At 39.9% G+C, this 22,450-nt stretch overlaps 2 protein-coding genes across 5 annotated transcripts in view; one reads left to right on the top strand and one right to left on the bottom strand.

Moving 5' to 3' along the window:
- The first annotated feature begins 2,627 nt into the window (after window positions 1–2,627).
- The window catches only part of si:dkey-12h9.6 (macoilin-1), a 32,313-nt gene continuing 12,490 nt past the window's right edge, over window positions 2,628–22,450 (top strand). For 2 of the 4 annotated variants that reach the window (XR_191662.5, XM_004568726.5), the window contains exon 1: window positions 20,311–20,957. Coding sequence is in view for 1 of the 4 variants with exons in the window: in XM_004568726.5 (XP_004568783.1) it covers window positions 20,881–20,957 (77 nt within the window). In the remaining 3 variants the exon portion in view is untranslated. Of the gene's footprint in view, window positions 3,096–11,591; window positions 11,778–20,310; window positions 20,958–22,450 lie in introns of those variants that run through there. The other 2 variants (XM_076873960.1, XM_076873961.1) reach the window with 2 other exon arrangements.
- On the bottom strand, window positions 5,646–8,501 carry LOC101487044 (cysteine-rich venom protein). Its single transcript, XM_076874560.1, has 7 exons — window positions 8,410–8,501; window positions 8,100–8,192; window positions 7,845–7,935; window positions 7,129–7,271; window positions 6,941–7,035; window positions 6,479–6,561; window positions 5,646–5,812 (listed from the first exon to the last, which is right to left on the bottom strand). Exons 1-7 carry the CDS (start codon window positions 8,482–8,484, stop codon window positions 5,685–5,687), a joined length of 708 nt encoding a protein of 235 aa, XP_076730675.1. The 5' UTR covers window positions 8,485–8,501; the 3' UTR covers window positions 5,646–5,684.

Below are 22,450 nucleotides of genomic sequence, written 5' to 3'. Positions count from 1 at the left end.
TCCTCCCCACCTCCACCTAACCCCAGTCAGTCAGAGCTCCATCCAAGCCTCAGGTTTCATCTTCACCACCATCAGTGTCTAGACTCCACATTGTACTATATATTTGTATGCATGCGTGTGCATATTGTGTTCTACTACTTCCTGCAAATTCCCCACTCTGCTCTAACCTTTTTTACATAATCAGCACCAGATGAAGGAAATGTTAAGAAAATGAAACAGAAAAACAGAAGATTTAAAAATATTATAAACACACCAAACCCTGAAAAGATGTGCAGGCACATGTGTTGCTCTTAATAATGAATTTAAACTGTTAAAATAATGAACACAAAATGGATATTTTATAATGCCTCAATGAAGGTGCCTCATTGGAGAGCTCTACGTTTTTATTCTACAACTATAAACACATTTTATTTAAAATGCTATGACCACATCATCGATATGTTGTGTATTTTTCTCGCTCTTGATTTTATTTTTGCAGCTTTGCGTGTTTTGCCCTGTATTCTGTTTGGGATACACCCATGTTTAACCCTTTCCTCTGCAGCTTGTTTGGATCTCTTCTCCAAGTGTTTGCTTAATGTACATCTAATGTACTCATTGGCGTGAGTATGGCTATCAGTGAGAACGAACACCACCCGCCTGCTAATTTATCAAATGAACCAGGCCTGTTATATTTAATAGGGTGGAGCTCAGTTTTTGCACTCATCATAAAACAACAGTTTTTGAACCTTTCAGGACAATAAAGGGAAGTTAGTGCAGCACCCACTACTGCATACAGATTAGAAATACAGTGTTTACCATGCTATAGCGCTCCTTCTTTCAAGTATTTATTGATAAAAGTGATCTGTCAGTGATCTGGCATGTGACAGAGGAGAGCTGTTCTCAGAGAGCTTTGCTTCAGATCTCCTCTTGTTTTCTGTGTTGAAAGCTTAAGAGCAAGGTCAGGAGCTTGCCAGCAAGCTTTGTTGTTCCGCATCTAATGGCACTCAGTGAAAGGAAGGATGTGGCACAATTCGAGTGCTCTGCTTTCATTAGAGGCCTTCCTAACTGTTCGTGTAGCGGGAGCTCACTTCCTACAGGTGATACTTGAGCGTGGTGTGCTGTGCGTTTGAGGCCTTTGCTGAAAAGGTCATGGAGGGAAAATAGTTCTCAACACAAAGCTGCTCTTCAAGTAAGAGATGTGAATATAAGTACATAAAATAGTGATGCTACGTGAATGAAGAGGAGTGACTTGGATTAATGTCTGCACTGAGTTCCTTCAGCCAAGCACCTGACATCACAGCTCAGACAAAGATGCCTGTCCCAGAAGTTCAGTTAATGCATTAACTGCATTTTTAATGCTACTAATACTGCTACAAGTGATGCATAATACTAAAGTACACTTTAAATGTCCAATTCTTGAAATGAAAACTTTTCATTTACTGGAGATGTTTAATTTTCAGCCCAATTTGAGATAAACTCAAGGAACATACTGGGGAAAAAACCTTTTATTTCATATATTTTTGTCTTTTTAAACAACATGAATAACGAACATGAACAATAACCACTTCATGGTTTCGACAGTAATGACAGACACGCAGTAAAGCGTTTAACTTTTGGATGTTACTTTCTCTCTGCATGCACTCAAAGAATATGATCATATTGTGTAAATTTTCCAAGTCACTTTGCTACACAAGTACAGAGAAAAATGTTAAATTTGGTCAAACGTTCAGTTTATAGCAAGCATATTTTCCTCACTGATTAAGTATTGAAATGAATAAACCTTTAATTTGAAATATTTCATTTTCATTTTAATAATATTATTGCTTCATGTCTGTGAGGGAAAAGTATTAATTTTTTGTGTGTGTATTGTTTAATCTTAGTTTTCAAGTAAGTTGGAGGAATGCAATACTAATTTGTTGCACTGAATCTCGAGATCTTTTGTCAGGTTCAGATGCACTCGGTTCTTTTTTAGGCATCCTGTTTCTAATCCAAAGGGACTGTATTTGATGTGGCGAGATAAGGGCTGGACAGTCTCTGGACAGACTGATGTATGTGACTTCCTGCCTATTAAAATGTCTCTTCTGTGCTTCCGTCAACTTATTCCCCTCCCATCACTGGTTTATTAAAAGAAATAACAAGGGAAATGTAACCTTTCTTGTTTGCTACACATGCAGCAAAGCTGTCTGTTGGAGCAGATGTAGCAAGCTATTTTAGCTGTGTTAACATAAGCTGTCTGATTTTAACTCAGCCCATGCAAGTTTAGATAAAATGACTATAGAGAATGAATTTATCTTATGCAGCAAAATCCACCATGGCTAATTATAGATATGAATAAACTCAACAACAAACATGCTTTAACAAACATGTAATTATTTCTGTTTTACACAATCTGCATTTCAGGAAGACAAACCGACGCCAAAGCTGTAAACATTTTCTGGCTGTGGGACTAACTGTTGAGACTCGCTGCTGCAGCTGATAAGCCCCACAGGATGGCAAGACAGGGCTTATCGAGTCCGACCAAACCAGAAGACCTCTGCTATCGTTGCACCCGCTGGCAGAGGAAAAACTCATCCCCTTATCACCCCTCTGCTGGGGGAATAGAAACTCCTTGCAGCTCCCCCGTTTGCTCACTTCAGGTAGTTCACTCATCTGTCTTACAGCTTTTGGTTTGAATCCCATATGCTGTGATGTGAGCAGAGAGGACTTTTTGGCTTACGCTCAGTGTTATAAAAGTGCAGTCCAATTGTTTATTTTCAATGAAAGAAGTTTGTTATTGCATGGAAAGGGAACTAATTTCCAAACAATGGCAGTCCGTGCGACAAGGCAGCAATAGGAAATCTAATGTGTAAGTTGGATTGGACTATTTTATGAGCTGGAATAAACACACCCGCCACTTAGTGAAAAGTGGAAACTCAAGGCAAGAAAAAAAGGATCCAGTTGGGATGAATTCCAACCAGACGAGCCTGTAGATCTATCTGTGCTCCTCATTGGTAGACTGCATGAGCCTGCCTCACACAGACACAACCTTATGTGAACCAGGAACCTGCTGTGTAGCTGGGACATGTGGAGTTGACCCCTGAGGAGAAGCACTCTCTCTCAGCCTTGCATGTGGGAAAGTAAGAGCATTTCTTTTTCAAATGAGCAGTTAAAGTAAAAGCATGCAATCTGAAAGAAAATGATGGTATCCAACTGGTCATGGAGGGATAAGTCTGTATTGACAATTTAATCCCGCCTTCTCTGGATGTGATGCTATTTTCAGGGCCAATACAGCGGGGAAGTTGTCATTTAAAACTAAGCTATACCTATATCTTGCTAATGATGAACATGTGTATGCTTTCATAATTCAGAGCCAGATAGACTTCTGTTGCTTTAGACTAGATCAGCCACAACAAACACAGAGACGCATCAGAGCCAAAGTAGCACTTTTTTCAAAATACATTTTAGCTCATTTGCCTGAAGGATGTCATCTGTTGTCCATCCATCCACAATTCACAGGAATCCCCACTTCTCCCAGAGTAGTGGTCAACTTTTATTAAAACTTGCACACAATGATCACCCAAATGGTCTTTAAATAAACTATGCTTGAGGTCAAGGTCATATCTGTTGTTTTGCGCTACTCCTGAATATGCCAGTTTGGATTATTATGTTTAGAAAATGAGTGTTTGTGTGCTCCTTTCTGCCATCTATACGTAAGTTGGATTACAGCATAATTATGTCTTAAGCTAGGTTAGGTCTGGTCAAAAGCTAGTACCATGGCACTGGGTCTTGATTGGCAATGACAGGCCAGAAATCCGGTTCACCAACATGATCAGCATAACATTCTGTATTTATGAGTGAAAAACCTGAAGGATGCTTTTCAACATTCACAATCCTATATCTGCTATTCCCACCCTGTTGATATATTTTTGACGAGTCTCTTCTTTTCAATGATAATTCTAGATGGAAGCTACAAGCCAATAAAATAATGCTCGGTGTCAATCGGATAACATCAAGAAATGCTTTGGTGGCATATCATGAAGGTTTTGGTTCTAAAGATGCTTAGTGGCCGACAGCATCTTTTGTTATGTGCTAAAATGGAAACTTAGAATTGAAAGAAACCCGGCCCGCTCTCACATCATTCTCTCTCTTTAATTCTTACAAAGACTCCAGCCCTACCACCTGCTAGATGGTGATGATTATTATTTTGCTGGTCTTGATCATGGACAAAGTGGTACTTTTGGGATGATATGGATGAGGTCTTCCTTTTGCCATTATGCTAATACCAGTAAGATAATTGACATGGCTGTGGTTAGTACTCAGTCTTTATCCATGCTCCTGAATTTAAACACTTTAATTTGGTGGTGAATGAGACCTTTTTCTGTACTCCTCAAAGAAAAATGTGTGATAGATTGTAAGCTGTATGAGCTATTACATCATTAGCGTACTATTTTATTGATTATATCAGTTGGGCGACCTTTAAAACTTTTAAAGTCATATGTAAATGCACAATACTGTCACAGTCTGTCAGTAATGGAGTTTTAGACCCAAAATGCGAAAAAGGGGAAAAAGGCGAGCTGTAACAAAAAGTGACGAGTTTATTTTGGCTGTTAAAAAAATGTCCAGAGAAAATAACATAAAGGGCAAGGGAGAAATGTGAAACAAAGTTTGAAAGGAAAAAGTAAACTATGTACAAAGTTAAAGGACCACACGAAATCAGGAAACACTGAGTGCATGCAAACAAAAGCTCTGACAAACGACTAATGGGAGGACAGCACTATTTATCTGTACCCACACAGAAGAGCAAGCAGGGAGGTGGAGACAAAAGGGGAAAGCAAGACACAGCTGAACTAAATCATGGCGGATGAGAAAAGGGAAGTAAGACCAAGAGCAAGACTCAAGGGACGACTAACTATCACAATAAAGTGGGACGTGAGAAGAGATAACTAAACAGGGAGAAACAGACACATGGATGACCCTAATACAGAAGTACTGGGACAAGAGGAAGGAACAATAACCTCTAATGCAACCAGGAACTCAGAAGAACACTCAAGAATCAAAAAGAATAATTAAAACCACAAAAACAAAACTTGAAAGTCAAAAATACTTGAAAGATCCTGCGACAAATGGCCCATTATTTTGTATTTGATAAATACAAAATAATCTAATTATAATCTAACCACTTAAATCAAGGCACTTAAATATAAAAGAAAAAAATCTAAAATTCTACTTGTGGTGTATATCATAATTAATCACTGCTATCAGATGCGGTCTCAAACTGTGGATGTTTCTTGGCTCAAGTTTGTGTTGGTTTTTTTTTGTATTTCCTCCTAACCTCTGCCAAATCCACCCTGCTCCTCTTCCTCTCTGTGAGTTTACACCTCACGTAAAGTCAAAGGGCATCTGCTCCTGCCGGCAGTGTTTTTCCTCAGAAATAGTGTGCCAAAGTAAATTTCCTTTTTAATCTCTGCTAATTACTGACCCAGTCAAACAGACCATTTACTCACTAACAGCATATGGTGGTTAGATAGGTAAGAAGAACTGGAATTTATGACAGTATGTTTGCACTGAAGCACCGCAGCAATTTCCTAATGTTGTAAACCTGCTCAACATTTGGCAATAAAACCCTTTCTGATTTCTGATTCTGAATGCACATCACAAACGCAGGTTTTTGTTATGCATATCTTTATTGAAGCTGACCAATCAGTACACATTTGGACATGGGGCATTTAGATAATCTGATTGGTGCATTTACAGGAGGCGGGGCACCAAGAGGCAACAGTTGGGTTGTTGCAGCCCCACTGCTGCTTCAGCTGGGGACAGTTACTGTACTTATCAGAGAAGGGACAGGGGTTGGCTGCGAGAGAGAGAAAAGCATAAAGAACATAATAAGCATTAAGTTGGTGAGGAGACAACAGTTTTAGGTTAGCTTTGTTTATCAGCTAAAATAAATTTAGCTATAAGATGATCCATTAAATTTGGTGCTTAGTTCAGATAAAATAATTGTTGTGGATGATTTTAACATCCATTTAGATACCCGAAAATGACAGCTCCAACACTACATTCACTCCAATATTAGACTCAATTTGCTTTTCTCAGAATGTAAAAGATTACTTTAATCACACTCTGGATCTTGTTCTCACATAAAAAGCATAAGAGCTGAACATTTAACACTAATCCCTGAAAACCCTCTTCTGTCTGATCATTTATTGATAACATTGGTTAATACATTTAATTAAAGTGGATGCCATTCTGAAAGTGCTGTAACAAAATTTATGCATATAATCCCCACTGTATTATTGTAGTGTCTTTAACCTACAATATAAAGTGCCTTAAGCTGACTGTTGTTGCGTGCAACTTTATTGTATGTGGTGCACACAGAACCAATGTAACTTCATCTTTACACAATATATTACTTTATCAAAGGCTTACATTGAAATGTCCCTAAAGGTCTGCAAAACAGAAACATGTATATCTCACCTTGTTTACAACTATTATATTCCTATAGGATATTTCTACTTACTGCACAGGTTGTTTTCACAGGCGTTGGGACAGTCACCGCAGGAGGGTCCTTTCTTGTAGGGTTGGGTTAACTGGTAGTTTCCACTGTAATTGTAGGTCAGACCATCAAATATTAAAAATCACAGCAAACACTAACGCTGGATGTCATCCCAAACATGTCACAGTTATCCTATGAGAACTCAAAGCAACTCTGAAATACAATTTAATGACAAATTATATGCAAATTTCTGTGCATTAAATGAATGACAAAATCCACATATTCTTCTTGAAGGAATTGCAATTCAATCACTGCTCCTAGTGATCATTTCATCATTGTATATTAGAATCACTAATGACTTAGCTTATGAGGGTCTAAAATGTACAAATAATACTGATACAGGTTGCAGACAAAAGAGGACGTTCAAAAGATTAAAATATGCCATTTTATACAACACATCATTATGGTAAGATGCTATATACGTACGGTGGGCAGTAATGGCAGACGTAGAAGTACTTGTAAGCAGAGTTGGGACAGTAGGCCATAGCACAGCCGATCTGATTAGACCTGTACCAAACAACCTGCACAGAGAGACAAAATACAAATGTTTTTAAAGCCAGGGTTTGGGCTTAAGAATCACTTTTAGTTAAGTGCATGTATATGTATCACTGTACCTGTGTGTAGTGTCCCACCACTCCTCCATTGATAGATCCCACGCCATAGCTGAAGTCCTTCACCTCGTCATACCAGGACTGGATTGCGTTGCTCCAGGTGTTCTGAAAGCTGGACATGTACAGATTTTCCCCACAGCCGCTGGCTAAGAGGAGGAGTGAGATAGTTTAATCAGGTTGGTGAGACTTTTTAAATCCCAAAACAAATGAATGCTCAGTTCGAGATCACTCATCAAAGAAAATTCATCATCATCATCATCATCATCATCTTGTGAAATCAAAGGACTTGAGAAAAGCATCTTTGCAAAATATTGCCCAATAAATGAAAGATGATGATGGCAGTTCAGAAAAATAACACTTTCTAAAACTTAGAGAAACAAACAGAAAAGAATTACAAAATGTTAACAAACCAAACTGTTAAGATAGTGATTCATAATGTGCTGTTATATGCATCTTTCCCTGTTTTTCCGTATTGCACTGCCGTGCCACTCTCAATCTGACATTTCTTACCTTCGGGACAAAAGCAAACACAAATACAACTGAGTTAATTAAACCGCGCTGCCATAAATATATCTAAAATGTACTTCCACATCACTTTATAAACTTAAAAGTAAAAAAACAAAACAGTTAAACATGTAAAAAACAAACACAAAAGTGCTTTTTTTTCTGTGCTTTTGTGGTGTTTTTTTGTAAGGCGCGAGGAGTAATGAGGAACTTACTGCTGATCACTCTGTCGCTGGCAGGACTATGCTTCATGGAGCAGGTGTTAGCCCATCTCTGAGCAGTGGCTTCAGACTCATTGTTCCAGTTCTGCAGGGAGCAGAGGACAAGACGGCCCGTTAAATCAGAACATGTAGATAAAAACAAATGTGTACACAAAAAAGTGCTGTGTGCTTTCATTATTAAGCTGAACATGACACAACAGTATAATGTTAGTTGTGCAAAGCATTAACATTATAACTTCTGAGTTTTACCATCTTCAACATGTTGCTCGCAGTAGGCTGAACATTCCCCCTCAGAGTATTGTGCTTGTTCACAATCTCATTCTTCTCAGTCGTAGTGGTCACTAAATGAAAGCATTAAAAGCAAATTAACACCTTGAATGAGAGATTAAATATAGTTCATATCAGTCAAGATTTATGTATGAATAACTGCCACACTCACCCTGCTTCAGATGTGATTTTCAGAGATGAGAGAAAAAATAATGGTAAAAAAATTATTGCTCAAAAACGAAGAAATAACCAAATGAAAACAACTTTAAAGAGGATATATGACTTTACTTACCCCCAAGGTGCCAGGCACCTGAAGGACTGCAGTGAGGCCCAGAGCGCACAGCAGAAGAAAAGTGTAAAACGTCATTGTTTAATCTAAGACTGTCAATGACTGCAAGAGCCCGCAGGTCTCATTTATAGAGCCAGTACCACTCAGACATGTGTGAACCAGTAACACGTCACAACAATGACATTAAGCAATAATAAGGCATTAGTAAATGCTTAATCCATCATTGGTAAAGCATTACTCATCCTTAGTACATAATATGTGGCGAGGGAAATACATGTTTCTTTTTCATTAATGAGCTCATAAATAATGTGTTCATGTTCATTATTTATAAAGAAAGTGATTAGCAAAGTGTTTAAATGCACATTTATTTATATATTTAATCATTAACTCATTGTGAGTGTGTTAGCGGAGGTTTTATAAAAACTTATTTGATATCGTAATTTATGGTTTATTCAGCCAGTTATTATTTTAAACAAGTTTTTTTTTTTTTAAATATAGAAGGCTAATTAGAAATACTAGTACTGGTCAAACTATGAATTTTTCTTATTGAATTCTTTTTGTGATCACTCTTAAGAAATGCACCCTATTGGGTCTGCTCCTCTTACTCTCTGCAAGTTTAACCCTGCTATAAAGTTAAATGCTAACGGCCCTTGGGCTAACAGCAGTGCTTGTCCTCAGAGTTGACCACCAAAGTAAGTTTCTTCTTTAATCTCTGCTAATTACACATCAAGCAAACAATTTACTCTCCTAGAGCATAAAAATTTTACATTTTTCATATGGCGGTTTAAGGGAACAAAGCTGGGAAGACACAACACGAATGCATGTTTTTAATAAGCATATGTTTGTTGAAGCTGACCAGTCAGCACGTTTGTGGGATTTAGATAATCTGATTGGCGCACTTGCAAGAAGTGGGAAACCACAAAGTCACAGTTGGGTAGTTGGAGCTCCACTGTTGCTTCAGTTTGGGACAGTTACTGTGATAAAGAAGCATAAAACAAAAGCATAAAAATATTTTTTTATCCAAAAAAACAAGGGGTTTAGAGATAAAGTTGGACATGTGCAGGGGAAGGATACAAGGTATACTGGACAAAGGGTTTTGAAGATGGAGCTGCCTGACAGGAGGAAAAGAGGAAGACCTCAGAGAAGGTTCATGGGTGTAGTGAAGAAGGAAGAAGGGTTGGTGTGACAGAAGAGGATGGAATTGATAGGACGAGATGGAGGCAGATGATCTACTGTGGCGACTCCTAAAGGGAGCAGCCCAGAGAAGAAGGTGGAGAAGAACCTGTGTTTAGTGTCCCACCACTCCTCCATTGATAGATCCCACTCCATAGCTGAAGTCCTTCACCTCGTCGTTCTAAGTCTGGATTACGTTGCTCCAGGTGTTCTGAAAGCTGGACCTGTACGATAGTTTAATCAGTGTGGTGACACTTTTTAAATCCCAAAACAAATGAATGCTCAGTTCGAGATCACTCATCAAAGAAAATTCATCTTCATCGTCTTCGTGAAGTCAAGTGTGAGTGCTCACATTAAGAACTCGAAGGAAATTTGCTGTCTTGCCTCGTGAAATCTAGGAAAGTGATGACGACGAAGGGCCCCTTCATAAAACAATAAAGGAAACATGATTACATCGGTACAGAAAAAAGACAAACATAAAATACCAGTTAAACCTAGACCAACAAAACGAGAAATAAGGATTTTTTTTTTTCTGTCCAACATGTAAGGATTCATTATGTGCTGCTATTTGCATGCTTCTGTGTTTTTTCCATGCATGGTTGTACTACTGATTCAAAATGACTCATTCCTTGTGGTTACTGGATTAAAGCAGTCAAAGAAACAGGAACTTACTGCTGATCGTTCCGTTACTGGCAGGACTGTGACTCATGGAGCAGGTATTGGCCCATTTCTCAGCATTTGCCTGTTTTACCATCTTCTACATGTTGCAGGAGCTTCCATGTGGTACTGAGGCAGGTTATTGGCCAGTCGTTAGATGGTGAGGGTCTCTTCTGGGGATCCTTAGGGATCTGGACAGTCCAACCTTCAGTTAGCCATTCTGCCATACACTCAAGGAGTGCAGTCAGCTTCTTCAACCAGTAGGCATGAATCATGGCGGGACCTGGTGCTGTCCAACTCTTCATACCGGAGACCTTTCCTGGGATGTTTGTCAATGTGATGGTTACTGGACCCTGTTAGGGAGATTCCTGTGTTCTGCTCTTACATCCACTAGCCACTGAGCATCGCGATTATGGATTGTGTCCTTCTCCTATATGCTATTTCAGTTTTGCTCCATCTCCAACATTGGTGAGGCTGTTCTCATATTGTTCTCCTGCTACTGGGAGTACACCTTAGATGGTTCTGTGGGGTAGAGCTGGTTTGTTCTTCTGGGCTCTATCTCTCTGGTATACCTCTTCAAGTGCCTGGGTGTGAGTCTTTGTTTGGCAGTTTCCAAGGCCTCGGGTACCAAGGCACCTTCTTCATTGCACCTTTCTGCAACTGTGATAGTTGGTTAACTTCCCTCTGTGCTACCTTGATCTTGGCCTCTAGTCTCCTTCTCCATGGAGGGTACTGCTCCTTGTGGCTGTTCATCTTGTAGCCAAGCATCTCACGGATCACTGTTACTGTGGTGTAGATCAGCTGACTAGTTTCTGTGCAGTAGGGTTTGTCCTTAGTGCTGTATTCACATCTTCTAGTAGACCTTCAGAGGGTACTTCACGTAATATTGGTAGCCGGTTGCGGAGGGTCCAGATTGAAACCTTCGCCATGATCCTATCTTTTAGGTTAGTTACTCTCCCACTTAATGTTGTTTCTTCCATCGTACTTGGGCCGTGTTACCCAATGTTGGGTGGGGGTGATCATATCTGCCCATGACCTGTCGTCCTGACTCCCCCTTGCGGTAACATTTGTGTGGTACCTCATTGATCTCAAGCTATGAAAACAGTTACTTCTACCAAATGTTGGAACACTGAGCTACTAGTTGTTTTGCCATCCATCTGGATGATGGGTATCGAAGATCATATTAAACTCCTCATTAAGTGCATACTTACTGCTTCCACTAGAAGTAAGAGGATAATTAGCTAGGTGCTGCTAATCAAATACAGTCTAAGTCAACTTTAACAAACGTGACCAACCATATAAAAGCAGAGGTTTTGTCAGTTTATATTTTTTCTCTATTGTTTTTCTCCAATCAGGAACTGTCACGGCTGGGCAACCGCTGAGTTTAAGGTACGGACCCAAAAAGCAGACACGGGAGAACTGAACTGAAGTTAAACAAGAAGCGAACCTTTATTTGGGCTGTGACAAGAATCAAAACCAAAATCAAGAGGAGGACTACACAAACATGAACCTCATGAATAAAGAAAAACTAAACCCGACAAGTAAGACAAGACTATAACTTTGACTATGACTTTGACTATGACTAACATGGGGAAATATAGGCAGACAACCTGACAATGAACAGTAAGAGACAAAAGACTTAAATACACACATGAGGTGATCAGGGGAAGTGGAGACATATGAGGAAACAGCTGACTAGAATGAACATTATGACGCCACAGGGGAAGTGAGCCAAAACACAATGAACATGGAAGCAAGACTTTCAAAATAAACAGTAAACATGACGAGATGCAGACATGACAACATAAAGGGCAAGGGAGACCAAAACACAAGGGTGAAGACACAAGGGGAATCTACTAAACAACGAACAATAACAGCAACCTAGGCATAATAAATATTAACTAAATAAGCTAAAATGAAACTAGAACTTGAATGAATAATAAAATACAGTGAAACTCAAAACACTGTGTCCCATGACCCAGGACCATGACAAGGAACATCATTCTCACCACTCTCAATGCAGTTCTCGAAACAGTAAAGGCTGTTCTCATAACGCAAACTCACCTGTGCAAAAGATGCTCAGATCACCGTTTTCAAAATATGCCAAATCAGTCAATCACTTCAGCTCTGTGATTCACAAATGGAAACTCTTTCACCTACTTTTTAAGACTTAGACATCAAATTGATTTCTATCAAAACCTTAGTGACTTTGAAAAGAGCTCTGCAAAAATGTTGGTCTAATGTAGAGTAACAGTGGAGAGGCAGGGCAAGCAGGTGAGTAACTGGTGTTTTTTCAGTAGCAGTAGGGCGGCTGGAGGATACAAGTGGAGATGTTAAACCATAGTTCAAATCGTTCCCAAAAGGTTGATTTTGTTCATCTGGACGTGACATTTTCAGTGGGAGAAGTGTTTCGTCACTCATCCAAGTGACTTCTTCAGTCTTAGCTGACTGCAGGTTTCCCCAGCCCTGCAGTTCATTGATCATTATTAATGATCAATGAACTGACCTTCAGGCCCATTATTCATTCAGTGGTGCTAGTTTCAATCATTGTGCAATGTACTGTTTATAAGGTTGGGGATGAGCATAGAGGCTTTTTTTGGCATGCGCTCAAGGTTACAGAAATGTGGTCCAAGTGTTTATTTTCAATAAAACAAGTTTGTTATCGTATGGAAAGGGAACTAATTTTCACACAATGGCAGTCCGTGCGACAATGCGGGCAATAGGAAATCTAATGTTTAAGTTGGAATGGAAAGTTTGATGGGCTGAAACGAAAACACCCGCCACTTAGTGAAAAGTGGAAACTAAAGGATCCAGTTGGGATGAATTCCAACCATATGAGTCTGTAGCTCTATCTGTGCTCCTCATCGGTAGACTGCATGAGCCTGCCTCACACAGACACAACCTTATGTGAACCAGGAACCCGCTGTGTAGCTGGGACATGTGGGGTTGACCCCTGAGGAGAAGCACTCTCAGCCTCAGATGCAGAAAAGTAGGAGCATAGACCAAAGTAAATTTCCTCTTCAATCTCTGCTAATTACTGAACACATCAAATAGACAATTTACTCTATAAAAGCATAACAAGTTGACTTTTTTGTATGTAGCAATTTTAGGTGACCAAGCTAAGAGACACAACACAAATGCAAGTTTTTAATAAGCATATCTTTATTGAAGCTGACCAATCAGCAGATATTTGGCATTTAGATGATCTAATTGGTGCACTCGCAAGAAGCGGGAAACCACAAAGTCACAGTTGGGTGATTGTAGCGCCACTGTTGCTTCACTTCGCAACAGTCAATGTACTCATCAGACTGATACAGAAGCATTAAACAGTAGCATAAACCATATAATATATTTTGTAACCTTCCTCACCATTTAAGAATATTTATTTTGTCATTGTTTAGCAACTGCTCAAAGTAGAGCTAATCTGTGATCATGAATAAATTGTACAAATTATATTCTGATTGGATGCTACTTACTGCATAGTTTGTTTTTACAGCCGTTGGGGCAGTCACCGCAGGAAGGTCCCTTCTTCTAGGGACCTTGTAGGTCAGACCATCAAATACTAAACATTACAGCAAACACTTGATATCAGCCCAAAGTTGTCACTATTTTCCTCAAGCCGTGTTTGAAGTAGATGCAAGTTGCTCGCATTTCACCCATCACCTTTGCTTCTAATGATAATTTCATTATTGTGTGTATAAGAAAGCACTCAGTAGAGTAGCTGAACAGGTTTCACAATACAAAGATAATAACGAAAGAGAAAATGAATGCATTCAGGGTAAAATAAAGGAAATTATATTTTACTTTTGCTTCCAAATTCATTTTGTATTGCATGATGCTCCAAAGCATTTGGATCCATTTACTGCAAATTACTCTTCAACAATCATTTGAAGTGAATAAAATTTTAAGAAACATCATCACTACAGGAAGCTTTATACTCATGGTGGGCAGCATTGGCAGACATAGAAGTACTTGTATTTGGAGTTGGGACAGCAGGCCATAGCACAGCTGATCTGATTGGACTTGTGCCAAACCACCTGTGGAAGGACACATATATCCAGTGGCATTACCTCAAGTAAGGGTGCCTGAGTTATACTATATATACTATATGTCTCTATATTTATATAAAACAGTACCTGTGGAGGATAGTAGCAAGACTAAAAAAGAAATTTTACAAGTTGGTAGTGAGACCTGATACGATGTATGGTTTAGTGATGGTGGCTTGGACAAAAAGACAGGAGGTGTTAAGATTTTCATTTGGAGTGACCTGGGGCCCGTTCTTCGTACCTCGCTAAGTAGGTTAGCCGGATTAGATTGTTGACGATTTCGCGTGATCCTGGATCAGTCGGTTCCCCGAAGCTCATCCGGGACTTGCTGTCATAGCAACAGAGCCGTAAGCGTAAACCTGCTCGGGAGCAGGTTTACTTTATGTAAACAGGATTAGATCGCGGCCACGCAGGTATGTCCGCTTCATTTATACGAAAGCAACAGCGATATTCCACCACTGTTTCACCATAAATCAATATTATCAATGTAACTAAAGATAATGCAGCACTTGATCCTTTTATTGATGTCACACAGATACATACAGGTCATTTCCTAAAAAAGGGAAATGTACTATTAACATTCTATTACATGTATGTGATTATTACAGATGTAATTCATATTTCAGAGTAGTAATTGTAAATTACTTCGTGTAATCAAGATGAGAGACCACGGCTATAAACGTGAAGGTGGATTTGGGAAGCCTGTCGCAGCCATGTCCTGTCCGTATACGCGACCAACCCATTGCAGAAGGTGCAAGATTGATAAGGAGAGTCCTCAGAATTCAGCGTATATTGCGGGACAGACAGGATCCTTTAGCTCAGCGCGACAGTGTGCTCATTGAGAGATATCGATATTCCCGTGAGGGTATTATTTACTTAACCAACTTGTTGACGAGGGGGTGCAGGACCACCACCTGTCTTTTTTTCCTCTGCCCTTTTCTTGGTTGCTGTTATGAACAAACTAACAGAGTATTACAGGCCAGTATTACCTTGCCAAGAGACGCAAAGCAATCTAAGAGATAAATATTACCATTCTGTAGAATACTCCTGTATTCCACTTTTACTTGTTCCCATTTTCTTGTGGGTCCTGTTGTGGCTCTAATGTGAAAGGGGATATAATATAACATATTATAATATAATATAATGCCATATGATATTGGACAATATAGTGTCATATGATAGATCTACCCTACCGCCTACTGGTGTTGGCCAGAGGGGCCGATGGCGCGATATGGCAGCCTGGCTACAACCGTAGCTGCCTCCACCAGTGTGTGAATGTGGGAGTGAATGAATAGTGGTATCGTAAAGCGCTTTGGGTGCCTTGGAAAGCGCTATATAAATCCAATCCATTATTATTATTATTATTAAATTACCTACGAGTTTGATTTGTCAGCAACTTTCTGCCAGCCCTCTCTCCTTGCTTTTGCAGCCTTTGCAGTGTTCTCTTGCGTTTTAATTAAACTCTGAAACTCCTGAAATCCCTCACTCATGAGTTCTTGCTCTGCTGCCGGAAAATACCGAGCACGCCCCTTCGACATTTTCGCCGACCAATCAGCGGGTTGCCGATCAATGTTTCTACTATCGATGCGTAGCCCCTTTTACGACACCCAGTGATGTCACATTCCTGCGTCCAGCTGTAGTAATCGTCAACAGCAGGTGTGTTCGGGGAACCGGATTAGCGAGCTCACGGTTAGCGCGATGATTTGATCTTGGATGTAGTAAGCGACGTACGAAGAACGGGCCCCAGGATGGACATGATTAGAAATCAATGCATCAGGGGGATATGTCTGTTTCAGGGTTTTAGAGATAAAGTTAGAGAGGTGAGACTGAGATGACTTGGACATGTGCAGGGGAAGGATGCAGGATATACTTGACAAAGGGTTTTGAAGATGGAGCTGCCTGACAGGAAGAAAAGAGGAAGACCTCAGAGAAGGTTCATGGGTGTAGTGAAGAAGGAAGAAGGGTTGGTGTGACAGAAGAGGATGGAATTGATAGGACGAGATGGAGGCAGATGATCTACTGTGGCGATTCCTAAAGGTAGCAGCCCAAAGAAGAAGGTGGAGAAGAACCTGTGTTTAGTGTCCCATCACTCCTCCATTGATAGATCCCACTCCATAGCTGAAGTCCTTCACCTCGTCGTTCTAAGTCTGGATTACGTTGCTCCAGGTGTTCTGAAAGCTGGACATGTACAGATTTTCCCCACAGCCGCTGGCTAAGAGGAGGAGTGAGATAGTTTAATCAGTGTGGTGACACTTTTTAAATCCCAAAATGAATGAGTGCTCACATTAAGAACCCAAAGGAAATTTGCTGTCTTGCCTTGTGAAATCTAAGAAATTGATGACGACGACACGCCCCTTCAGAAAACGGTCAAATAAATGAAACATGATTACAGTACAGAAAAAAAGACTAAATGAAATAACACTAAAACTTAGGCCAACAAAATGTCACAAGAAACAAGGTTAATTTTTTTTTTATTTGTCCAACTATAAGGATTTTATAATGTGCTGCTATTTGCATGCTTCTGTGATTTTCTGTATGTGCCCTTCGACTACTTAAAAAAATGACTGATTCCTAGTTACTACATTAAAACAGTCAAAGAAACAGGAACTTACTGGCTGGCCTGTGACTAATGGATCAAGTATCGTCCTATTTCTCAGCACTGGCCCCAGCCTTGTTCCATCTCTTTGGAGAGCAGAGCAGAAGAATGGCCATTTAATCTTTAATGTTTAAATAACACATTGTTGTCTGCAAAACTCTTTTGTTTATGCTTATTGCAAGCTCTGTTAAAGCTGTAATAAGCAGGTTTTTCAGAGGAAACGTTATTAACTCATGTCAATCGCATATTTGAAATTATTACACGAATACTCCAGAGCGCACAGCAGGGTAGAGCTGTACATCATCGCGGTTACCTGTCACCCTCCAAGACCCCCACATGTGTGATTTATACAGGCAGGACCACTTAGACATGAGTGAAACAAACAGACAAATTCAAGGACTAATGAGAGAATAACCACACCTGCTTCGATTCGCACATGGGACAAGTCCTTGGTCATGTGGGGCGATCGTGGCGCAAGAGTTGGCAGTTTGTCTTGTAATCAGAAAGTTGCTGGTTCAAGCCCCGGCTCCGACAGTCTCGGTTGTTGTGTCCTTGGGCAAGACACTTCACCTGGTTGCCTACTGGTGGTGGTCAGAGGGCCCGGTAGCGCCAGTGTCCGGCAGCCTCGCCTCTGTCAGGGTGGCTGTGGCTACAATGTGGCTGCCATCACCAGTGTGTGAATGGGTGGATGACTGAATGTAGTGTAAAGCTCTTTGGGGTCCTTAGGGACTAAGTAAAGCGCTATACAAATACAGGCCATTTACCATGTCTGTGGATCGCATGTGTGTGTTTTCACTGCACCCCTGTGTTTATTTTCTTTTTCTATGCATAGTTTCCTTTTGCTGTAATTTTGAATATCAAACAGAAGATTGCATTAAAGTCCTCTTTAAGTGCATCCTTACTGCTTCCACGGGAAATAAAAGGATAATTAGCCAGGTGCTGCTAATCAAATGAATTCTAACTGAACTTTAACAAATGTGACCATCCATGTAAAAGCAGAGGTTTTGGCAGTTTGTCTAGTCTGAAACATGCAGCTCTGTGTTAGAATTTTTCTCCATATGTTTCGATGCTTTGAAAAAGACTTTTTTCATAGCGCAATCTCATCCGCGCAAAAGACACTCATATCACCTTTTTCAAAACAGTCAATCACTTCACGTCTGTGAGTCACAAATAAAAACCCTTTCACCATAATTTTAAACCTTAGACGCCAAATTGTTTGACTTTTATCGAAACCTTACTGACTTTGGAAAGAGCTCTGAAAAAATTGGGGACATGTGACAGGACAGTGATCTCAATCACAGCAGCAAATCTACAACAGAACATCTGGACAAGAAAACAATCAATGTGATGTGATGGTTTAGTCAAAGTCCAAATGCTGTGGTGGGACCTAAAGAGAGCTATGCATAAATCAATGTCTCCAAATGTCAATGAAGCAAATCATAATTATCAACATTATCAAAGGCCAAAATTCCTCTGCAATGATGTAACTGATAAAGTCATACAGGAAACTATTGCTCCAATTTACTGCTGTAAAATACTGAATCATGGTATCTATTTAGTTTTCCACAGAACTGCATGAAATCCCGTGAAGACCTTTTTAACATGACTATAAATGGTATTACAAAATTCAAATGCGATTAAGAGCATTGATAATATTTCTCCTCTCTATATCCTTGTCAGCTTATGGAGAACTGGTCAGATCCGCAAACTTCTCCTTTGAAGCAAAAACACACAATTCATACAATAAAATATGAAGAAATTGTAATAACAATACTGCAAGCTAATGATATATCAAACACAGGGTGTTGGTCAAAGTATGGCAAATTACATCTGTGGTATATCCAGTCATCATGATTCAATTCACAACCATTTAGGGGGAGTCTTTCTCTTTTATTTCCTCTACTTTCTGCATTTCTTTCCACAAAAGTAATCTTATCTTACTTGAAAAAACAGGTTTATTTCTGTTGAGGAAAAATAAATCTACTCCCTTGCAGTGTAAACACTTGTTTCATAACATTTCAGTGGAGCACAAAATGTGTTCCTGTATTCAGACTTATGAATAAAAACTAGCTGTAAAGACCATTCACTACAAAACATGCTCTACATGGTCAGATTTTCTACTGTTTAAATGGTTTCTGTGTCATTTATTTGCATCTCCCTGTTTTGTTTGTGTATTGTTTTTTTTTTAATTACAAAATCTCCAAACATTACATTTAAATGAAGTTAAAGTATTTCTTTCTCACAGAGGCAACAAGAAAGAAAACTTCCCAAAGCAGAAATGGTTTAGCAGTCACTTTACTCCATTTCCCTGCTGACAGATTGCTGACCATTCCTAGCACCAGGTCAACCGGATAGCATGGCAAAGTGTGTAATAAACATGCAGGTCCACTGTGTCCATTTCACGGTTTGCCTCTACAGTGCACTTGTTGTCACTTTCATTCACATCCACGCAGGTGAAACAAATTCACATTGTTTTATATTTCCTTACTAGACTGAGTGATTTCCTGAAGTTTAACTGACTTGATGTTCACGTTTTCAGATCAGTCGAGGAGTGTATTTAAGTTACTTAGTCTAAGGAGTTTTGAAAGAAAAGCGTCTGGACTTCTTTAAGTTGCTTGAAGATGTTTCACCTCTCATCCGAGAAGCTTCTTCAGTTTTAAAGGTCAAATGGTGGAGAGTCCCAGATTTAAACCCAGTGGGAGTATCCCCCCAAAGAGGGACAAAGGACCCCTTGATGATCCTCTACCTAATGTGATTAGGTAGAGGATCAGACAGGCAGACAGATACAAACACACCCTATCGTGTGATAGGGTGTGTTTGTATCTGTCTGCCATCTATAATCCAGTTTTGAGATCCCTTCCCAGACGCCTTAACGCCCACTCACACCCTGGGCCATCTGACCTCAGGAAATCACACGATAGGGTGGGTCCAGGTTTCACAATGAGCTCTGTGAGAACCTTCACAGACATTTAAGTTACTTGCGTTTAACTTAATGTTGCTATAACAAATTAACGTCTCACCTGTCAACTCATTTAACATCAGTTTTATATTAAGTAGACCAGACCAGTGAAAACAGCAAAAATCAGTGTAGACTCCACATTTAATCCTTCAGATATTTTAATATAAAAAGGTAATGCAGTCTCAACCGTATTTTCTACATGACAAAGACATGCTGCTGTAGTAAATGAAAATCATCTTCCAGCACAACTTTTGGAGCTTTCATTGTAAGATACTGTATACAATTACAAAAAAAGTTGTAATAGCTTATTGCCCAGCCTGTCCTGTAGCTAATTAAAAAACGGAAGTTTTTGTTAATTGGCAGAAAATCTCGTGCTTTTATTTCAATAAGGTCCCGTTCCCCCCCCCCCCCCCCCCCCCAAAATAAAAAAAACAACAAAAACTAAACTAAACAAACTAAACAAAAAAGCAATTTCTATAGTAGACGGTGTTTATCTCTCACTTAATTACTGCAGGGGGAGTTCCTGAAAGCTATAATACAGTTAGAAGTCCCTCCATCACATTTTCCCAAACTGTCCAGTGGGCTGCACAGGAGTCTTTGCCGGGTCCCCGGACCTGATGTTTGACACGCTTTGGATTGAAACAGTAAAGTTATGCAGTTTAAAGCCAAATCAAGGAACTGAAAGAGACTAAAAAACTGAGAGTTGAATGATAATCACCTTTATTATCGAACTTATAATGAGCCCGGTTAGTATTTTTGTGCAGTGTGTGTCATAATTAACAGAACACATGTGTACAGTGTGTTGATTTGCTCCCCTTCTGCGATAAACGTTTGTAGGTACAACCTCCACTGAGCATGCGCAGAAGTGTCGGTCCTCTACATTTGCTCGCAGACATCATCACAGGTTGAAGTGAGCATCCTCATCCACAAAGAGGGAGCCGGGCTGTTTTGTCTTTCCTCTCGGCTCTGTCGTTTATCCCCCGTCGCTGTCGCCTCTGCTGCAGTGTGTCCAACGTCAGCACGCGGGGAGCAGAAGCCATAAGATGAAGAAACGTTATGTGGACGCGAACAGGCTACGGAAGATGAAAAAGCTGAAAATCACGGAGAAGCTGTCTGAAAGGTAGCGAGCCGCGGCGCCCGGCGGCTGCTTTTGTTGTGGTGGCCGTCTTTGTGTAGATTTCAGCCGTCGTCATCCCGCTCACCTGTCTGACTCGCATCCCATCACCTCCATCCGCCCCTCACATCCTAAATGAGCCAGCGTGGCGCTTTGATTAGCCTCAGTGCGGCGGAATTAAGGCGCAAATGTTGCACCGGGTTACTTCAGCCCGCCTTGTTTACAGAATAAAAACAGAAGCTGTGCAAGTTGACGTCGGCCTACTTTCGTCTCATCTGCGTTCTCACTGCCTGCTCTATCCCCCACTCTTAATCGCGCGTGAAATTAACACGGCCACATTGCGTTTTGTTTATTTATTTCCATTCGTCGTTTGGAAAAATAGAAACAAACGCGCATTCCTCTTTGGCTTATTTGGCACACAAAATCTGGAAGCGTCTAGACTGAGTCCAGACAAGAAAAGACACGCAAATAAGAACGGAACACCACTTTTTCTGTTCATTGTGCACCTTTCTTTCTTTCTTTCTTTCTTTCTTTCTTTCTTTCCACAAAAAACAACACATGCAAGAGATTGTGTTTATTTTTGAGATTTAGACGTCCTATTTTATTTTGTGTGCCAGTCACATATTATATTTCTTGCTCTTTGTGTGCAGTGATTTCACACAAACACAAACACATATAATTGAATTACACTACTGGAAATACTACAAAGCAGATAAGAACTTGATTGGAGAATTAAAGACGCTGTGGTGATTCCTTTACACTTCACTAGCTTGTTTGGTAATTATATTTAGTGATAGTGCTAAATACAATAAAGGGCGCTATTTCAATAACATCATATAGAGAACTAAAGTTACATCAGCTCTGCTTGGGAGTTTTATTAGGCCAATTAAGCATGCTACTCAAGGAGAATAAGATAATAAAAAAGACTATATTGGGCTTCTAGGATGGATTTAATATGCTGTTTAAAAGCCCTCTCCCAGCTGATTCTAATTTATTTTTTAATTTTTTGTAGAACAACCTGCACAGTTAGCAGTTAGTTATAATATAAATACAAGTGAGATTAATTGAAATGCATTCTTTATAAGTAAAATTAAAAGGCTGTTGTCGACTTGCAGAAGGATGCTGTGGTGCTCCCTCTCTCCTCCAGATGAAATTTTGCCATGGTTACCAAACAAAGAAGGGGTGATGTGATAGCAGCCTATGGATGAGCAGAACAAAGGAGGAAAACCACAGCTCCTGTTTGGCTTGCGGCTGCCTAATAAAATGAGGGAACAGTCATTGTTCTTGTTATAGTGGCCCTGCTTAAAAGGAAGGACTGTATTTTTAAGACACAGCTGGCTCAATTAGAGGTTAATGCCGTTTTTGCAGTTTGGTCTCATACTGGGCTGTGTGTGAGTATCTGGTGCTTTATCTGACAGCCTTTATTTACTGGATTCAGAGGAAGAGGCACGTTTGTTTGCCATGAGCTCAAAGTGAAATAATAATAATGAAGGAGGATT

The sequence above is a fragment of the Maylandia zebra genome, linkage group LG15 (assembly GCF_041146795.1).
Source record: "Maylandia zebra isolate NMK-2024a linkage group LG15, Mzebra_GT3a, whole genome shotgun sequence".
NCBI classification, from domain to species: Eukaryota; Metazoa; Chordata; class Actinopteri; order Cichliformes; family Cichlidae; genus Maylandia; species Maylandia zebra.
Note: the sequence above shows the minus strand (reverse complement) of the source record. Positions and strands in the feature narration are given on the sequence as shown.

What these genes read in the sequence shown, in the direction of transcription:
- LOC101487044 (XM_076874560.1), bottom strand. Translation starts at nt 8,484, where the DNA reads ATGACGTTTTACACTTTTCTTCTGCTGTGCGCTCTGGGCCTCACTGCA. An exon ending in CGAGCAACATGTTGAAGATG is followed by an intron (nt 7,936 to 8,099) that starts GTAAAACTCAGA and finishes TGCTCCCTGCAG; the next exon opens with AACTGGAACAATGAGTCTGA. An exon ending in TGGTGGGACACTACACACAG is followed by an intron (nt 7,036 to 7,128) that starts GTACAGTGATAC and finishes CTCTCTGTGCAG; the next exon opens with GTTGTTTGGTACAGGTCTAA.